At 31.2% G+C, this 18,605-nt stretch overlaps 3 protein-coding genes across 4 annotated transcripts; 2 read left to right on the top strand and 1 right to left on the bottom strand.

Annotated features, from left to right (window-relative positions):
* Positions 1–1,945: 1,945 nt before the first annotated feature.
* Positions 1,946–6,708, top strand: LOC148228298 (acyl-coenzyme A thioesterase 9, mitochondrial-like). Of its 2 annotated transcripts, none has more exons than XM_088199490.1 (10): positions 1,946–2,069; positions 3,126–3,226; positions 3,296–3,541; positions 4,031–4,146; positions 5,306–5,528; positions 5,599–5,731; positions 5,789–5,944; positions 6,005–6,107; positions 6,192–6,305; positions 6,373–6,708. In XM_088199490.1, coding segments are annotated over exons 1-10 (1,281 nt in total). In that variant the 5' UTR covers positions 1,946–2,067; the 3' UTR covers positions 6,460–6,708. The 2 variants fall into 2 exon arrangements, with proteins under 2 accessions (XP_088055616.1, XP_088055615.1); XM_088199489.1 differs by lacking the exon at positions 1,946–2,069 and adding an exon at positions 2,797–2,954.
* A 2,266-nt stretch (positions 6,709–8,974) lies between these two features.
* On the top strand, positions 8,975–13,378 carry vimar (visceral mesodermal armadillo-repeats). Its single transcript, XM_088199967.1, has 6 exons — positions 8,975–9,131; positions 9,249–10,013; positions 10,227–10,556; positions 10,632–10,847; positions 10,918–11,078; positions 11,513–13,378. The coding sequence occupies exons 1-6, from the start codon at positions 9,125–9,127 to the stop codon at positions 11,936–11,938; spliced, it is 1,905 nt and encodes a 634-aa protein (XP_088056093.1). The 5' UTR covers positions 8,975–9,124; the 3' UTR covers positions 11,939–13,378.
* Positions 13,379–17,263: 3,885 nt separating this feature from the next.
* LOC148228296 (uncharacterized) lies at positions 17,264–18,294 on the bottom strand. The gene is made up of 4 exons (XM_088199989.1): positions 18,078–18,294; positions 17,826–18,014; positions 17,639–17,759; positions 17,264–17,565 (listed from the first exon to the last, which is right to left on the bottom strand). The coding sequence occupies exons 1-4, from the start codon at positions 18,270–18,272 to the stop codon at positions 17,444–17,446; spliced, it is 627 nt and encodes a 208-aa protein (XP_088056115.1). The 5' UTR covers positions 18,273–18,294; the 3' UTR covers positions 17,264–17,443.
* Positions 18,295–18,605: the final 311 nt, after the last annotated feature.

The raw sequence follows: 18,605 nt of genomic DNA, 5'->3' as shown, positions 1-18,605 counted from the left end.
AAATCACTTCAACTGGTGTGCATTGTTCCATACGAACTGAACCAAATGCTCATATGTGCACGAGAAAATGTTAATATCTCGATTCACAATATTAAGCAGGCAGACGGCTTTTGCCAAAGAAGAGTTGGCAAGTGCTCTAGTCCTAGACTTCACAGGCAAGAATAGTGGACGAGACCGAGAACTATAACCACTTTCCGGAGCCCACATTAAGAGCAGCTCGAGCACCGAAAGGCTGTCTACTATACCTTTGAGCAGTTTTCAAAAGTGTTTGATTATATAAACACTTTTGCGAGTTGCCAACGAAACTTATCCCAGCGTTTCCAAAATGAAAGCACTTAGAAACAGAAACTCATAGTACCCGTATTCCTTCAAGAATAAATATCGAAGGAATTTATGCTGTACTTTTTCTAGCCTTAATTTATTACATTGACTTATTACGCCTGGAATCCATATAATAGAGCCAGCTTCTAATATGGTGTGGACTAGAAAATCAAAAAGAGTGCACAATAATACAAAACGCATTTCTAAAGATAAAATCGAGCATCTTTAACGTTCTGCTGTGAGTCTCTGCAATGTGCAGGCTGAATTTCCAGTGTTTTTCGAAAGTCACAGCTAGACCCTTAGTAAAGGAAGACCTATTTAGAATATATCCTCCAAGATGATAGGAATATTACGCGGGCTTCGACGACCTTGAAAATAAAACTATGCGATATTTCTTTACACTGAAAGCAATCGGTTATAAAAACCCACTTTTATAAAGAATTAAGATCTTTATGCAGGTCAAGGAAATCCGAAATCTATTGCACTCTCTTGAAAATTTGCAAGTCAAATAAAAAAAATAAGCCAGAGTCCAATGATCTCGAACATGCGGTTTGAGCTCGGAGTCGCGGGGGCGTAGCTCTACTCGGGGCGTAGTGGTCCACTCGAACCTGGTCTACGGCAGCACTTCGGTGCTTCTTGGGTCACGTGGATGGCGGTGGCGGCGATGGTGACTGACGATGGGTGGCACCTGGTCGGGGGCGCAGGCCCATAATCTCGGTGGTCCGCCAGCTCGAGTCCGGATCCAGGGAAGCTCCGGCGAGGTGGCAGCGGGGTGGCAGCAGTTTTCGATTTTTAAAATTTGTAGATGTATAGTACAAATTAAACTGTGCACAAACCATAAATTACACTTGCCCAAAGGATTTTCGATGAATTCTGAAATATACTTGATTGACTTTTCTTCTGATATATAGTGCATCGTTAAATACGTAATATACGTTGCTGGATTTAATGGTTTAGCGAATGGTGACAAGTGAAAATTATACACAGATTGAGCCACTACAGTATTATTTATCTAAATATAGTTTAGTTACATTTTGGAATATGAAATACATATATTCGAGTGATCGTTGGACGAGGCACCACCGGCCGTTGTCTTCCCATTGAGGTCTAGCAAAAGAACGTGCGATGACAGGTCAGTGTTACCAGAGTGTCGCTAAGTTTTGCCCATACTAATTGAATAAATACATATATAAATTGGCCCCCACAATGCAAGCCAATGGGTCTGTATTGTAAATATATTTTATTGTATTCGATATCAATAATTGAACAGAATTTAATCAAACGTTCTGTTTTAACTGTATATACTGAAAAGTATAGAAGCACTAAAACTTCGATATTAACTTAATCTCCCGGCAGCACATTGTGTTGAATTATGTTAATTACTTGAATACGGGACATTTAACTGTTCCAACAACCTTTATCGGGACGGTTGACAGCATGTTAGAAAATACCCCGTAAGTACGGGACGTCTGGCCACCCTATGCATACATTTGATGCAAACTTTAAAAATGTATCAGAATACGTTAAGGACATTTCTTCGAATAAAATGTGATTTATAAAATTCGGTACGGTAATATATTTTTTTATTTATTCAGTTGGCACACCTATAACAGTTCTAACAACTCACAGCGTTGACGCGGATCACCATTATACCAGAGCTCTCTCGGCTGGGTTGTGACGTCAACGTTTCTTCCGCGAGTCGCATCGTCTAACTAACGTTATCACCGCCCGTTGTTATATAAGAAAATGTATTTAATAGAATTTAATATTTTACTTTAATAGTGAAAAAAAGCATGATCATTCATGATAAATATATTTTTCGGATATAAAGTAATCTATTTGTTTTTGTTTTCTTAGTTATTTATCAGTTTGTTTTTTAAAGAGTGAACATATTAGTTGTGATGATCGTTCATAAATTATTTTTATTGTCTTCCGTACATAAATTAATAAATTTATAATTGTTATTTGTATTAACATTTTAAATATATTTATAAAGGCACATACATTTTAATTATTTCGTTGTCATTTGTATTTTGTTGATTATTAAAATAGTAATCTTATCTTATCATGTTTTTAGTGTGATTAGAGCATAATATTTATATATATTAAGAAATAATCTTTAAATAGTATTCTAATCTAGTATAGTAGACGTTATATAGCCCAAGGAATAGGTCAGAGATTAGATAGAAAGATCTCAATATAATACAAGATATTTTTGCTTAGATATTCGGCTCGGAGCAAAGTTGAACTTCAATATAACTTACGCAATTAATTTAATACGATCGCTATCTGAGGGTCAATATCTTGTTATAGCAATAGTAATTTCAAGTTTATGCAAGTGATGTTCCAAAATTAATATTTTTTGTGAGAAAAGCATAGGGAAATAATACTTAAAATTATTTTTATAAGAAAACTCATATTTATAAAATCAATTAGCAAACCTTACAAAAGAAAAAATACTCTTTCCTTATTTTATGTATTTTTAAACGTCAAACGTTAGGACGCTAAAAATAAAGTTAATGCCAAAACACAAAAAATACACTGCGAGTTTGAATCTGTCAACTTCGAAGGTCGAGGATAATCGTCGCCATGTTGTCTTCGCTGTCGAGGCGTGCTTCGAGTTTATTCATCAGGTTTTAAAAATATCGATTACGTCATTTATGTCATAAAACCCAAAGGGCGATTTATGCCATATTATTTTTGCACAACTATCAATTTAGAGGCGTGTCCTCCCGAAATAAAAATGAATCATTGCCAAATGTACACGTATTTATTTATAACAAGATTTAATTGTAATATTTCAGGAATCAGAACAATATCTTAAATGCGAGTTTTACGCAAGTTAAAAATGTCAATACTGAATTAAACATCAACAGCGAAGCTAAAGCCGATAGCATAGTAAAAGGTATTATTATTATTTTACATATATTATTAGATCGTTCGTCGACATATTGCATGAAACATAAATTTTTAGTCAAAGAGATGCTTAAACTCAACATGGGGGTGAAAGAAGGATATTCGCCTTTATTACCGTCCCGCGCTCACCTAAACCAATATCTGCCTGCCAGTCAAGACGAACTTCCCGAGAGGACTATGCAAGATAGCTTTAAAACGGCGATCATTCCTTTGTCTACTGACCATGAATTGCAAGACAAATATGAAACTTTTTTGGGGCATGTGAGAATCGGACGATTGATGGAAGATATGGATTGTTTTGCCGGTTAGTTAATATATACATACGATTAGTCATAATTATACTTGCAAGAGCACATAAGGATCAGAATTTTTTAAACATTTGCAAATTTAAAAATATGCTCAAATGATATTTTAGGTATTTTTTTCAATTTTTGTCCTGAAAGTTTGCAGGTTTCATTTAAAAAATTCTTAAATTGAGAATACAATATTTGATTATAAAGTTTCAACAATATTTTTATGAAGGACATGCATCACATAACCTCAAGTATTTTGGAATTTACAGAACTAAGTGTAAAAACACATTTATGTCAAGAAAATATTAATTATGTAATAAAACCAAAGTTATAGGCAATAATTTGTAACTTTGTAGAATTTTTTTATTCGCTTAAAAAACGGAAAAGTTGACATTCTTACTGTAAATAGTATACATATTTGACATAAAAAGTGCAGTTAACTTTATACTCAACAAAAATGTCAATTAATATGTCTTTATACAGTTAATATTTTTTTTTAGTATGGGTGGCTCACAGTCATATATTGAATCCGAAACGTCCAGAAAATGAACCTATACCTCATACTTTAGTGACGGTTTTGGTCGATCAAGTCGATTTTACCGATCTTGTTCCTAAGGTTTGTGTTTATTTTTTATTTATTGTATTATGATATTTGCAGAAACGTAATTTGGAAGGGGGGGGGGGCAAGTGAAGGCATTTGTCTCTCTTCAATTTGGCCAGAAAAATTCATATAATTTAATGAAATACTATGAACCTTAATAAAATCAAAGTAATAAAAAAACGCCTACTGATTGGCTAACTGCCCCCCCCCCTAAAAAAAATCTGAAATTAGTAAATATATATTTTTAGCAGCGAAAAAGAAGGTGCTAGTAAAATGATATAATTTCAACTTTTCCATACGTAGAAATATATAATATATATTACATACTTATCATTATTTATTTACATGCAATTTACAAATGTTATAGTGAATGTGTATTTTTCAGTGAAGTAATATTTTCACTAGCAAAGTCCAAATACATTTTTACCGGTAGATATATATTTCTAATAGCAAAAATATAATTCAACTGAAATTATATGCTGGTTATTGTTCAAACCCAAACCTAACATACACAAATTAAAATTGGTCAAATCCAAAATACAATCTAAGACAACTCTCTCTCAGGTGAAAATAAGCAGAAGAAGAAGTACAAACAGACATTGCATCTTGCAATTTGCTCCATAGTTTGTCTGTTATGATAATGTTTTAAGAATATGATAGCTATCCTTACTAATATTACTATGTACTTCTGATATGAGAGTATTGGTTGAAGCATATTCAAACCGAATTTTGGTCAATAGGAGGACGCAAAAACAATTATCACTTCTCAGAAGTCAAAAATTCACGTCAAAAGCAATAAAATCGTGTCGGCGCTGTCGCAGTGGGAACGCTCGATAACAAGCTTTCTGACTGCGACGACGACGACACGCTTCATTCGATTCTCACACACTGTAAGATTCAATTCTCACTTAGTATTGCTATAAAAAGTTTTAATATAAACACTAGATAACCGAGCGTTTCCACTGTGATGGCACGACTTTATTGTGAATTCTCAGAGAACCCTTTGAATTTAACTAGAAAATTGCACACCATTTAATGAAATACCATGAATCTTAATGAAATCGAAATATTACAAAAACAAACACTGACTGGCTAACTTTTGCTTCCCTCTGGAAAATTATGAAATGACATCTCTAGATATTCATATTTATATAACATTTTGTTTTCAATTTAGCCAAACGCCGATATAAGATTATCCGGACATGTATCATGGGTGGGTAGATCTTCGATGGAAGTCGTCGTTTGGCTAGAACAGATGGTTCACGATAAATGGGCAAAAATAACTAGAGCATTGTTTGTGATGGCAGCTAGGGATTCCACAAATTCTAAATCAGCTATTATAAATAGATTGGTCCCTGGGAACGATAAAGAGATGAAGATATTAGAAGGAGGAGAATGTGAGTATTATATTTTAATGTAAAATATATCAATCTTTGCTTGAAATTCAATCAATATATACTTTTATAGCCCGTAAAATAAGACGCCGAAAAGCTTCCGAACAATCTTTATTGAAAGTAATACCTAACGAAGAGGAACAGAGAGTTATTCACGATTTGTTCGTGAGAACGTTAGATATTCACGATCCGTCATTTAAGGCTAGGTAATTGATTGTGTTCTAGTTATAGTGATCGATATTTTTATTAATATTTTATTTCAGCAAGTTACCAGCTGGTTCAGTTTGGATGAAATCTACTCAATTAGATAACATGATTTTTTCACACCCTGAAGACAGAAATCTGCATCAAAAGGTGTTTGGCGGTTTTCTGATGAGGCAGGCACTCGAATTGAGTTGGGCTTGTGCATGGGTTTTTAGGTATGTTAAATTAAATATTGTTTATTAACAGTAGTTAATAATCTATTTTTATTTTTATAGTAAACAGCGTCCTACTTTGACAAACATTAGTAATATAATGTTTCATAAACCAGTAGAAGTATCGTCTCTTATTAAAATGCGCGCTGAAGTTGTTTATACAGAGGTATTCTTTTTTAATATTTTATGATCAGATTTAAAATTATATTTTTATCATAATTGATCAGATTTAAAATTATATATTTTTTAGGTTCAATACATGCAGATTGTTGTCAACGCTGAAGTTTTTGATCCTAAGAATGGAAACGTTTCAACAACAAATGTGTTCCATTTTACTCATAAAATTCACGATGAAGCTCTAAAAGTAAAGTTATTGTATCATTCTTTTTCTAGTGTTTGCTTTAATAATAATTTATTTTATGTTCTTTCAGGTATTTCCGAAAAGCTATCATGAAGCTATGCTGTACTTGGAGGGAAGAAGACATTTTCAAAATGTTATGGGCTTGAAACCTTCGTAAATCAATTTGACAATATTGTTTAAAAATATACAATATATTTAAATAAGTATAAATTAAGCATTTAATGTTTTTCTAATTTGTCTTTATCTTACAGTTAATTATAACAAAGCATACTAATAATTTCGTAATGTAAAATTAGGGGCTCTCAAAATTTAGTCTCAATTTATTTAAAATACTTAATTATTTTTAAATTATGAAAGTATGACTTTTTAATAATTTAAAATAAATGGTTTTGGTGCTATGCATATTTAATGTATGTATTTATTAATTTATTGGATTGGATGTGTTATGCAGAGATATAATATTAAAATATATACCTTACTATATTATACATTTATTGTAATTACTGTTTTTACTTTTTTAAATTATTAGAAATGTTCTTAATGCACATTTTTTTATAATATAATTATATGTAATCATTTTAAATAAATGTTTTTTTTTCTTGTAAATATTTTGGAGGGAGGGAAAAGGAAGTTATTTTGGAGATTGACTGAGGCTCATGAAAACCTTCTGGTATTTTTGATCCGACTCATTGCCCAATAAAAATTATTGTTTTCTCAGAATAACATTGCTACAATTTCCATTTATGCAATTGCAATGAAATAATCCAGGAGCGTTTCTCTCAGGTTAAAAAATGTTTACGATTATGATTCACATGCATTTTAGCTTCACTATCGAAAATATGTGCCTAAGTTTCCTGACTATTCGACAGAAATATTATCACAATTATGAAATATTTTTTGTTAAATAAGTTATGATATTGTCAGCCACATTTTTATTGTAAAAGAATAACTCATCGCCATCAATACTATTGATTTTATTTTATTAATTTTCATAAAGGCCATTACCAAAAAAGTCCTAATCAATCTGTGGTTAACATTTATTTGTCCGTTTTTATATAAAAATCTAAATTGTTACAATAATAATTAAAATACCATCAACGGTTATTTTAAAAAAACTGATAAAATGTTAAAAGTAAAAGAATTGGTTCATAAGATTAAATTCAATCTGATTGCTATATTGAATTTGAGTTTAAAATTCAAGAATCCAAATGTTTAAATTGACAATTTTTAATATAATATTAAAAGTATTGTAAGTAAAAAATTTTCGTAAAATTCGTGTCTCGAATAATCCTGTCCGGAAAAATCCGAGCATTGATATTTAAGCAACAGTGATTGTCAATAGCTTGTCCATACAATTAGTTTAACTGCATGTAATTATCGATCCCTGATATATAAAATAAATTTGGCGCTTTTCTGGAAAATATTCTGCCTTTTTTACCAATTCAGAGGTTTATCTTTCTGCTGAAGTCTATGCTCTCAACACAGTCACTGAAGTCTTTCCGGTGGTCTACCAAAACTCGGTCTTCACTTCAATAGTGTCTTAGGCAATTTGTTAGCCACCTTCTGTAACGAAAAGGAAGATACAGTGCGGGCCTATTATTTATATACATACATATGTATTTATTTTATTATAGCCAAAACTTGACGGCAGTCTGGTAACACTGACGTGACAGTAGAGTAGGGCATCACATTATTGAACAGAAGTTGTCGGGAGATTAAAGGACGGCGGTGCCTCATCCACCGGTCATTTTTACCACAACTTTAACATGTAAACTATATACTTTTAAATAAATAATACTGTAGCGGCTTAATCATTGTGTAATTGACACCCGTCACTATCCGTCTGCCAAAAGTTTATGACAAATTGACGCGCGACGCTAAAAAAGGTCATTTTGAAAATTTTTGTTCAAAGGCCGTCTACGAATTGTTTTTGAGGAAGACAAAGGACAAGACATTGCTACGGAAGCTCAAAAAAGGAGGACAATCCTATGCAAAAGAGGATGTCTGGTCACTTTATATATACTCCATTTATAAGTTTTAATGTTTTATAACAAAACAATAACCGATTTAGTCATTATATAACAGTTCTAAAACCCAATCACTTTTTTAGCATAATAGATTTCAGATAGGCCCTACTTTTACAGATAAATAATTAAATAAATAAAATTACATTATAAAATTTATAATGAAAGCAATAGTGTCGCCTGTGCTATTGTTTACATTATAATCAAAGGCTATCGTAACGCAACCTCATAGCTTTACTCTCACGTTTCTTAGAGAAAATATTTTAAAATTATCTCATTTTAACTCTTACGACCTTAAAGCGATTTAGGGGTTATTAATATATGATGTCACACCCTAATGTGGTTGACAGGGTGTACGATATAATGTGGACAGGGGGCTCTAGAAAATGTGACATTATAAACTCATTTTTATCTGAGAATAAATATAGTATTATAGAATACTTGATTAATGGTGGATTGTTTTGATACTAACAGCGACCCAACACAATCGGGAAAATATTCTTACAGTGCAGCTTATTTTTATATGATATCGTCCAGTTTATTCGTATTTAAAATATAATATTATATTAATAGTTGAAATTATTGTAAATTTCTTAATTTCTTTTTTGATAAATCATTGAAAAGTTGTTGGTTGTAATTTGAAGTGTTATGGCCAAAATGAAATTTTACTGCATGGTGCTTGCCGTGACGTCATTGACAGATAAATACTATGGATTGATATCAAAGTGATAGGAAACAAACAATTTAAAATCCTTTTCTTTTGAATAAACACATGATTTTTGATCACATAGCACAAAAATGAAAGGTATAAGTTTAACAATCGCGATTTAGTCGTTTTAATGTTGTAATTGATTAATAAATAAAATTTTACTCGAATATTGTGAGGATATTTGCGCTCTATTCATTGTTGATTTGTTTACAGACCAAGAAGAGAGTAAATCGGAATTAGTTGATTTAATTCCTCCGCAGAGTAAAGAAAATATTGCAAAAGTCAAAGGAATATTAAGCTCGATCATCGCAGACGGAATCAAATATGAAATTGACGTGGTTAAGCCTTTGAGCTTACTACTGGACAGCGAAGAGATCGAGTTAAATTGTTTAGCAGCTCAATCTATAGCCGAGCTTTGCAAATGTGAAAAGAAACGCATATCGTATGCACAAAATGATATCGTTAAAAGAATTTTACACAATTTGGATGCGCAGATAACGGCCGAGAACGCCGAGTTAGTCAAGCAGTCGTGCCGAGCGCTGGGAAACATCTGCTACGACAGCTATGTGGGACGAGACTTAGTATTGAATTTATCCGGCATACCCATCGTAGTCAATATTCTGCCCAAGACTCTCAAATGTGACGAGAGTCTGAAGGAGGATTGTTATAATGTTAGATTATTTACTTGTAAATTGTTGTTGATTTTGATGCTGGGCGGTAGCGAATACATAAAGCCGGCTTTGGATGTTGACTTTGTGCAGAATATCTATCAAGTCATCCATCGCGAGTTCCATCCCACTGAAGAGCTAGATTGCTTGGAAACTGCGCTGTTAATCACGAGTGTGGTGGCCGAATATAGTCGAACCTTAGTCATAGACGAGAAGCTAACTTTGTTGATTGTTGAAATACTTAAATCTTTGACTTACTTTGAAACGATAGAAGCGTGCTTAGAGTATTTGCACTATCAAGCAGAACACGGTTAGTAATTTGATTTTTTAATAAATTAATATTTTTATCCATCTCCACTAGAATAAGTTTAGTGCGCTCTTTCAAATGAATACAATATCATTGCTCAAAAACTGCTAAAATATGCAGAACTAGCAAAATAAGATTCAATTTAAAACCCACCATAATTTTTTTTGTAAATTATAAAAATTGAATGAATACCAAAATCTATTTTTATTTTTGTAGACGAAGTGAAAGTTGTGTTGGCAAAAGCAGCTGTGCCGCAGATACTATGGAATCTATTAAAACGATACAGAGAAGTTCCTACAGATGAAGACGTATCTGAGCTCAGAAAATTAGCATGCGATCTGATCGCTCTCATTTTGACCGGAGATGCATCTATGAATTTGTTGTATTCGGACGGAAAAGGTGAATTTTACCTTTCGATGATCAACAGTTTGCATTCCGAAGACGTCGAATTGTCTATCACGGCTATATTAGCCGTTGGAAATTTTGCTCGGACGGATACGCATTGTATGCATATGATGGACACTGGTGTCTTTGCTAAATTAATGTGTAAGTCTTATGACAATAATAAATTAATAACAATGTGTTCATATATATGTTTATAACATTTTTATATTGTAACAGCTATACTGGTCTTGCATAAAAGTCAAGAAGACGATATCAGACTTCAACACGTAGTTTTAAGCGGATTGAGGAACTTAGTCATACCTCAGAGGAACAAAGCTCTGGCGATAGAAAAAGGCATTTTACCATTGTTGATTGAGATGATTCCAAATGTGACGCAATATCACGTAGTTTTTAAATTACTCGCAACACTTAGAATGTTGGTTGACGGACAAGGTATACGGCAATTAATATTTATGTGTATTTATATTAATCTGATTTTTCTAATCAAATTATTTACTTTTAGAAATGGTTGCCAAAGATTTAGTGTCTTCTAACATGCTGGATAAAGTGGCAAAATGGGGGATTCAGTCGGAACACAATGGAGTTTCTGGTGAAGCGTCACGGTTGCTTGCTAGAATTGTTCGACAGTTACAGATGCAGAATTTTATAATTAAAGTAGTTGAGGTATTATTACTTATATTCATAATTCATGCCAAAAGTTTTAAGATATTTTTCATAAAAATAACATTCGACAACAATTTTAATTTTTTGCGACACACGAGGGTGTAGATTTATGTATGTTCTCGGTGACTGTTTTGAAAATAAACTTTGGATTCGAATTTTCCATCGATGAGTCACCCCTTCTCTTGACTTTTTTGAAAACATTTATCTCATCCTTGTTTGGTATGACACATATTATCGCCACAAATATTTTTTTTTTTGCAAATTAATGCCTCATTACTATTCTTTAGTTTAAATACGGTTTCATACGCTTTAACTAAGTAGAAAAGGTTTCTATTCAATCGATCTTTAAGAGCCTGAAATTTTGTTTTAATTTCTAAATACTTTCAGTATGATTATTATTTATATAATAATTTCTGATTTACTTGTTTTTAAAGGTCGATAATTCTGTAGCGTGCTTGGTTAACATGCTGGCTGTGACGCACGCTATAATGCAAAACGAAGCGATAGTTGCACTCACGGTCTTGTGCGCTAATTGTTTCACAAAAAAATGTAAGGATTCAACCGAAGAGCAAGGAAATGAAACAGAAAATCGCTTAGTTGACGAGCTGATCAAAGCAGATGTAGCGAAACAGTTGAACTTCATGCTGGAGAGGAATGCTAATAAAATACAACCGGAAATAGCAGAGAACTTATCCAAGTTTATGTCTCTGACCGTAAAGCATCAAATAATCAAAGACCAAATGTGCCAAAATAAGACGCATGACTATTTAGAAAAGCTCATAGCTGGCAATGAGAGTTTGAACGACAACTTGAAGAATTTATTGAAAAACTTGGTAACTGAAATCGGTCAAACTAATTAAGATTTTCATCGTTGATCATTTTTCTGTACTTAGTTGATTATGCGAATAAAACATGTACTGCCTCATTATGATATATTATAACATATGATTAAACCGTAATATTAGAGGCCTTGATTAAAAGATTAATAATTATGCAAGTTTATGGTGAGAAATGAAGCAATAAATAAAGAATACAATTTAGGATGAATCACTTATGAAGCAATTGAACTTGATTATGATCATTCCAAACCTGAATTTCACCTCATGATACAATCAATTATAGATATGGACCAAATTCACATGTATTAATAGGTGATAAGCAAAAAATGTATACTGTACTTTCTATATTAAATGACTTGGTCAAACTTCTAAAAAATATATATATATATTTAACTTTTCTCTAAAATCTTCTTGATTCTAGTTTTATGGTGCATAGCTTCATTTTTAATCAATGAGTCGTTAGTGAGGTTTAGCTATTTTATTAGTCATAGTGATTCGTATGTTTTTTATTCGATACATTTCTATAATATTTGCTCTCTAAATAAAATTTACAAACAATATTAAAAATTTTATAGTCAGTTAAAATAAAAAGCACAAACGCATACCTGCCAGCAAATTGTTAATTTAATATGTTTTGTATTAAGCACTAATGAAAGTGAATTGTTGCGTATATTTCTAATTATACACATATTATCACAAATATTTATGAATCGATAATACGTGATTTTTAAAGTATTACTGTATTAGTTAGTTTTGAAATGTGCCTCCCCGTAGAGTTTTAGCCGACTAGCTATAATTAAATATTGTAACCTCAATTTTTATTTAGAATGCGATTAGTTGAAAATAAAATATATATATATAAATTAATGCATTTATTATCAAATTTTGTGATAAAATATATACATATTAATATCCACGAGTCATTTATATTGTTATAATATATAATATGCGTTGATGTATTTATAGGATTAACATTTCCAATTTTGCTTTAACGTGCGAGTCAAGAATGTAATTCTTGTTTATATTTTGAATGTTGCAATTTTATATATATGACGATCCGGTAGTTGAATATTTGAATACATTTTTATTAAGTATTCCTATGTAATAATAATCGATTTCAATGTGTATGTAATTATTATTAATACTATTTTGGCATCGTTTTTTGTGATGTTTACAATTATTGCGTCGACATTTTGTGAGTGTCGTCTATGCATTTTACAGTGATTGTGTCATATATATTTAGATTTATTTTTAGGAACGAGCTTTATAATAGCACAGTATGATGTTTTCTCTTTGAAAATATTAGTGTTTTGGCACTGGTATAAAATTTATAAAATATGTATTTTGATCAATTAAAAAATCTAATGTTAATAAACATTAATCTCTATATAGTTATTTAATTGTAATTTTCCATTTTGATTAAATTATATACATTTGTCTTAATAAATTATTTGAGTAGGATATATTTTATATTATTTGGGCAAAATCTACCATTTAAAAAAACTTATAGGTCCTTTCATTGTATTCCATTTCCACAATCTATTATCCTATAAAAGTATAACAATTTTGCATTTTTATGCTTATTACTGAATATATATCATCTACATGTAGCTTAATTAAGTTGAATATTTCAGCATTTTATTATTGATTAACCCATACGTCACGGTGCCTCGAAATGAAAAATGACATCCGATGGGGTCGCTCAACTCCCCCAAACATTTCAAGTCAAAATATTGATGAATTCTTCATCAAATATATTTAAAAATGGATAATTCTAAGTATAAAATTTGTTATTCATGATAAGCTTCATCATCTGGTCAATATTTAGGATTTTTTAATTAATCATTACGACGCAAAAAGCGACGACGTAAACGCCGAGATTTCGCTGCAGACTAGCTTTGCAGGTATACGAATGACCGCCGCGCGCTCGGTACATAAAACTACGGAGTAACCCAAAAAAATAAACAAGTATTTCATTTATTTATTATTTCAATTTTTGAAATAAAAAATTGTTGCAACATTTATGTTGTTATTATACAAAAAAGTCAATATATAAATACTATTTTAAAATTAAAATATAAATTTGAAAAAATAAAACACATTTATTTTATAAACACAAAAAAAATCTAGTGTAACACTAAAAAATATGTTTATCTTATACATATATATATTAACATTTTATATTAATTTCAAATTTGTAAAAACTTTTTTCAAGCACACCTTTCTTTCGGATTGTGATATTTTGTGCAAATGATTATCTATAAAAGTGAGAAATGACATTTTTGCTAATACGAGTTTATTGATATATAATTCAATTGCAATCAAATATTCACTCACCATTGTAATTTTCTCCACCGTAATGGGAAATCTTCCAGGCAAACTGAATTCTTATCCATAAGTTTTTATGTGTATCGTGCTAATAATTTAAAAATAATAACTCGAAAAAATTCTCATTTTCTAAAAAAATGTGTCATTTCTGAGATTCGGTACTTCCAGTGAGCCAGTAATATCTGACGGGAGATAATATTTACTCAAAAAAATATGTTATGATTTCCTTATAACAGGATAGAAAAAAATACAATATAATCTTACTAATCTGACAATCTTTAAATTCTCAGTAATCCAATATTATCTAATGGTTAATGGTAAGATAAATTTTTAGTGTTTTGTACTTTTTATATATGTACATCGTATTTTTTATTTTCTGTAATTTGACTTCATTTCTAAATAAACTCTTTTACATTGGCATTCGTGTCCTTGCCAACAGTTAGAGGGCGAAATATTTCTCTGATTGCGGCTATAAAAATTGAAGGAATTGGCTAGAGAATCATTCAAATCGATTAAATTTGGTGGACGTTATGCATGTATATGTACACGAGTATGTAGCCACAGTTACTTTGGCAAATTGTAATAAATATTATATGAATACATATAAGAAATAACCTGCAGCTGCTCGGAAAAATAAACTATAAATTGTGATTATGTACACGTGAGTACAATAAAATGCATTTATTAAAAAATATCTTCTCTGGTCAAACGATCATCAAATCTGAGCATCGAAAATCTATCTCTAGTCATGGCCGCTGAATAAAAATATTGTTTGAACAGTTCGCTTGTTGTCCATAATTCTTTGAACTGTATTTTACCCCCATTCAATCCTCCAGAAGATAATAGGATGCCTATAAACGCTTGAACTTCGATACGATTTACGGGAGAAATGTCTTTTTTGAAATGTATTATCAATATCGATATCGCTATCGTATTTGCTACTACTCTCGTCAGAATCTTGCAAAATTCTTAGCAACTCTTCGTCAGTTACAAGCCGATCAGCCATTTTACAATTTCAAAAGTAACGTGAGAAATAGAATAACAATAACGATCGAATTTGGCGGTTCAATTCGTACTGTATGTTTTTTTGGGGAACGGTGTAGTTTGCGATAAAGCGTTGAAAGAACCGCGTGGAGGGGGCGCCGCGCGAAATTCTTAGAAGGCGAATTTCTCTAAAAACTGACTCAGGTATACAAATCACGCGGCGACAGTAGCGATTAGAGTTGATTTTATTTTTTTCTCGCGATTGGAGATAATAAAGTACAATGATTATTTTTAATATTAATTCTTTAAACTATTTTTGACAAATACAAAAAGTTTGCGACAAATAGGATTTATATTAAATAAGTTATTTGAGAAAAACCAAAAAGTTGGGGGAGTCAATAGACCCCACAGGCACGGAAGGGTTAATAACAGTAGCGGCCCGTAAGAATTTATAGTGGAGGGGCTGCAGCAATAAAAGTTAAAATATTGAATAAAATATCCTTAATAAAATATATACTATATTATATAAGATATTATACTAGACAAAAATAATTTACTAGGTTATGTTGTACACATAAAAATATTTAAAAAAAAACATTCATTTTCTACTGGGATGGCTGCAGCCCATACAGACGAACTGCCATTGATTAAGAAGCATAGTATATATTGTAAGTTGGGTTTAAAATACTAGCATGTCGAGTTCATCAATTGAAACACTTCTCTATTTATAATTTGAAGGATTGACACAAATCATAATCAGGCCTGCTGAGAGGGGACAAATTCCCGGGGTCTGACAGGAAAAAAATCATAGTAAGGATATATGTACATATGTATAAAAAAAAGGAAAAACCGACCTCAAATAATGAATCTGAACTAAACTACAGTTGTTTGAGATGTATGTACTTATATATTTTAGGTATAAGATCTGTTATTGAGTACTTGTGTAAGTTATTAGTTCACTTCCAGTCACTTTACAGATAATTAAAGAAGTTTTTGACAAGCTTGAGCAAAAAGCAAAAAACACCTTGTCAAATGTTGATAACAAAACTATGAGAAGAATAAAAATAATAAGGAAAAAGCTAGGAAATGACAGACGTGCACCTGGTCCAGATGCCTTAGAAGAACTTTCTTCGAGAGACAAGTTTAAAAAAAAGTTCTTTATTTATTTCATTTTTATTTCACTTCAAACCAATTTAAGAAGAGGAACTGTGTTCAATAATATTACTTGTTTTCCTTTCTTGCCAATATATCGTTCGCAACTGTTGATGGAAGCATATCCAGAAGATGTTGATCTGAAACTAACTGATGAACTTACATATATACATGAGGGAAGCCATAAGCCCATAGAAAAGGGCAAAGTGTCTCACACAGACCTGAACTAAATTATACACAAAGAAAAAATCTAGATGACCTTCCCCAATACAGAAGCAATCTTACAGCGGTTTTTTAGCTTGATGGCTCAGAGGAAAGGTCTTTTAAAAGGATAAAAAATGAATTAAGGAACACAATGTCCCAGGAGAGGTTGTCCGGATTGGGAATTTTGTGCGCTGAAAGTGACAAACTTAGGCAAATAAATTTTGTTGAACTTTTGCTACAATAAAATTTAGAAAAAAAATTGGTAATTAAAATATATTTTAATCATGACATATTGTATTTAATAATAACATCTTATGTCCTTTGGAACTTTTATTATTATTACTACTACTGCTATTATTTTATGTTTCAATTAATACTTCCATTCCGTTTTCCTCTACTCCTACACTAGAGTTTGGGGGGGGCCTCACAAGTGGAATAGCCTAGGCCTCACTACATTTACATCCAGCCCTGCGTGTAGTGATGTGCATTTTCTATAAAGATTTACGTCTTCGTCAGTTAAATCTTCATTCATTATATAAGTAGATTTTTGGATGCCCTGATTGTGCGACATAAAATTCCGCGAGAGAAGCATTTATCACTAAGAATACTCCTGTTTGTCATTTAAAGTGTACTTTTCTATTGTTGTGTATAATGAACAAAATAAAACAAATTTTCATGTACTTTTTTAATACGAAATAAGAATATTTAATATATTATATATACAAAAGGAATAGACAAGTAAGCTACATGGTAACTAATAATAAATTACTATTTTTAATTATTGTCAAATTTGAGACATAATAACCGCTGTACCATATGCTCTTTTTACAATTAACACCTTCACTGTATTTGATCTATTTAATCAATTTCATGTACCGTTCTTACATTGTCACTAGAAACTTGTGACAATTCTCTTAAAATATTTTTATGATGCACCAAATTGTCATTCCTGATGATATTTCTATTGCCACATCCCATAACTATGAACGAAATAAAACATAAAATTAGAATCAGTACAAATATTTATATTTAAATATATTTAATATGTTATACCTGGACATCTAGGGCGGTTATTTGTTTGTATGTAATCTTTAATTGTGGATTCTTCGTAAACGTGTCCGCAAATTTTATTTTTAACGGGATTTTGAAGTGGCAATTTTGTGAGAGGGTCGATCTGAAAGTATTAGTCATTTGTGAGAACACTTAATAATACATATTTAGTAATAAATATATTTATTACAAGCTGAACGCTAGATTCAGTTTCGATGATGGATTCGTCGAGCGGATTTTGATGAATAGTCGAAGCTATTTTATTAAATTCATCTAAAATAGGATTTGACTTTGTTTTCTCTGTGAAACTTTTTAATATTTTCTTAAAACCGTCTATGTCCACGTTAGCGGAAAACTCATCAGACGTGTCAGCAGTTTCCTAGAAGTAAAATAAAGTATGTATTATGTTGTAGAATAGTATAGTGTTGATTGTTAAGTTTACTGTAAATTTGTCTAATGCTGTGTTGTAAGCTTTGATTTGATGATCTGCTTTGGAGTAGTTTTTAGCCAAGTCCTTTAACATTTTGATTTGAGCGGACTTTTCCTCGTCGTTCATATACTTTATTACAAGTGAGCTGCATGCCAGTAAGGCTGTAACACACTCATTGTGGATATTCGACAGTTGGCCGTCGGACATTTTGTACTTTGACAGCTAACAGTTTAGAGTTTATTTTTAAAGTTTTTGGCCATAACACGATCAATTATGGTTATCATAAGCCTAAATTATTAAAAAAGTAATAATATAAACAAATAAAATATTAATAATTATAAGAAATAAATTTATTATTTAAATTATTAAAGGCACATAAAATACATATTAGGAGACGTGACTGTGGAAATGATAAATGAGATTCATAAAAAATATTTTATCACAAAATCTCGATGCTGCCGCTTTTCCATATCAATTGTGGTTTATGTAGTTTTATGCTAAATAGTCTTAAATATAAATAGTGTTTTTATATATATTTTT

This window comes from Plectrocnemia conspersa, unplaced genomic scaffold, assembly GCF_051122295.1.
Source record: "Plectrocnemia conspersa isolate PC_06_02 unplaced genomic scaffold, ASM5112229v1 ptg000012l, whole genome shotgun sequence".
Lineage (NCBI taxonomy): Eukaryota > Metazoa > Arthropoda > Insecta > Trichoptera > Polycentropodidae > Plectrocnemia > Plectrocnemia conspersa.
Note: the sequence above shows the minus strand (reverse complement) of the source record. Positions and strands in the feature narration are given on the sequence as shown.

Excerpts from the sequence above, each read along its gene's own strand:
- LOC148228298 (XM_088199489.1), top strand. The coding sequence starts at position 2,911 with ATGTTGTCTTCGCTGTCGAGGCGTGCTTCGAGTTTATTCATCAG. Across the intron at positions 5,732-5,788 it reads GATCCGTCATTTAAGGCTAG|CAAGTTACCAGCTGGTTCAG; the intron begins GTAATTGATTGT and ends ATTTTATTTCAG. Across the intron at positions 6,108-6,191 it reads CTGAAGTTGTTTATACAGAG|GTTCAATACATGCAGATTGT; the intron begins GTATTCTTTTTT and ends TATATTTTTTAG.
- LOC148228296 (XM_088199989.1), bottom strand. The coding sequence starts at position 18,272 with ATGTCCGACGGCCAACTGTCGAATATCCACAATGAGTGTGTTACAGCC. Across the intron at positions 18,015-18,077 it reads CAGCATTAGACAAATTTACA|GAAACTGCTGACACGTCTGA; the intron begins GTAAACTTAACA and ends TTTTACTTCTAG. Across the intron at positions 17,566-17,638 it reads TAACCGCCCTAGATGTCCAG|TTATGGGATGTGGCAATAGA; the intron begins GTATAACATATT and ends TTTCGTTCATAG.
- vimar (XM_088199967.1), top strand. Across the intron at positions 10,557-10,631 it reads TGTCTTTGCTAAATTAATGT|CTATACTGGTCTTGCATAAA; the intron begins GTAAGTCTTATG and ends ATATTGTAACAG. Across the intron at positions 10,848-10,917 it reads AATGTTGGTTGACGGACAAG|AAATGGTTGCCAAAGATTTA; the intron begins GTATACGGCAAT and ends ATTTACTTTTAG.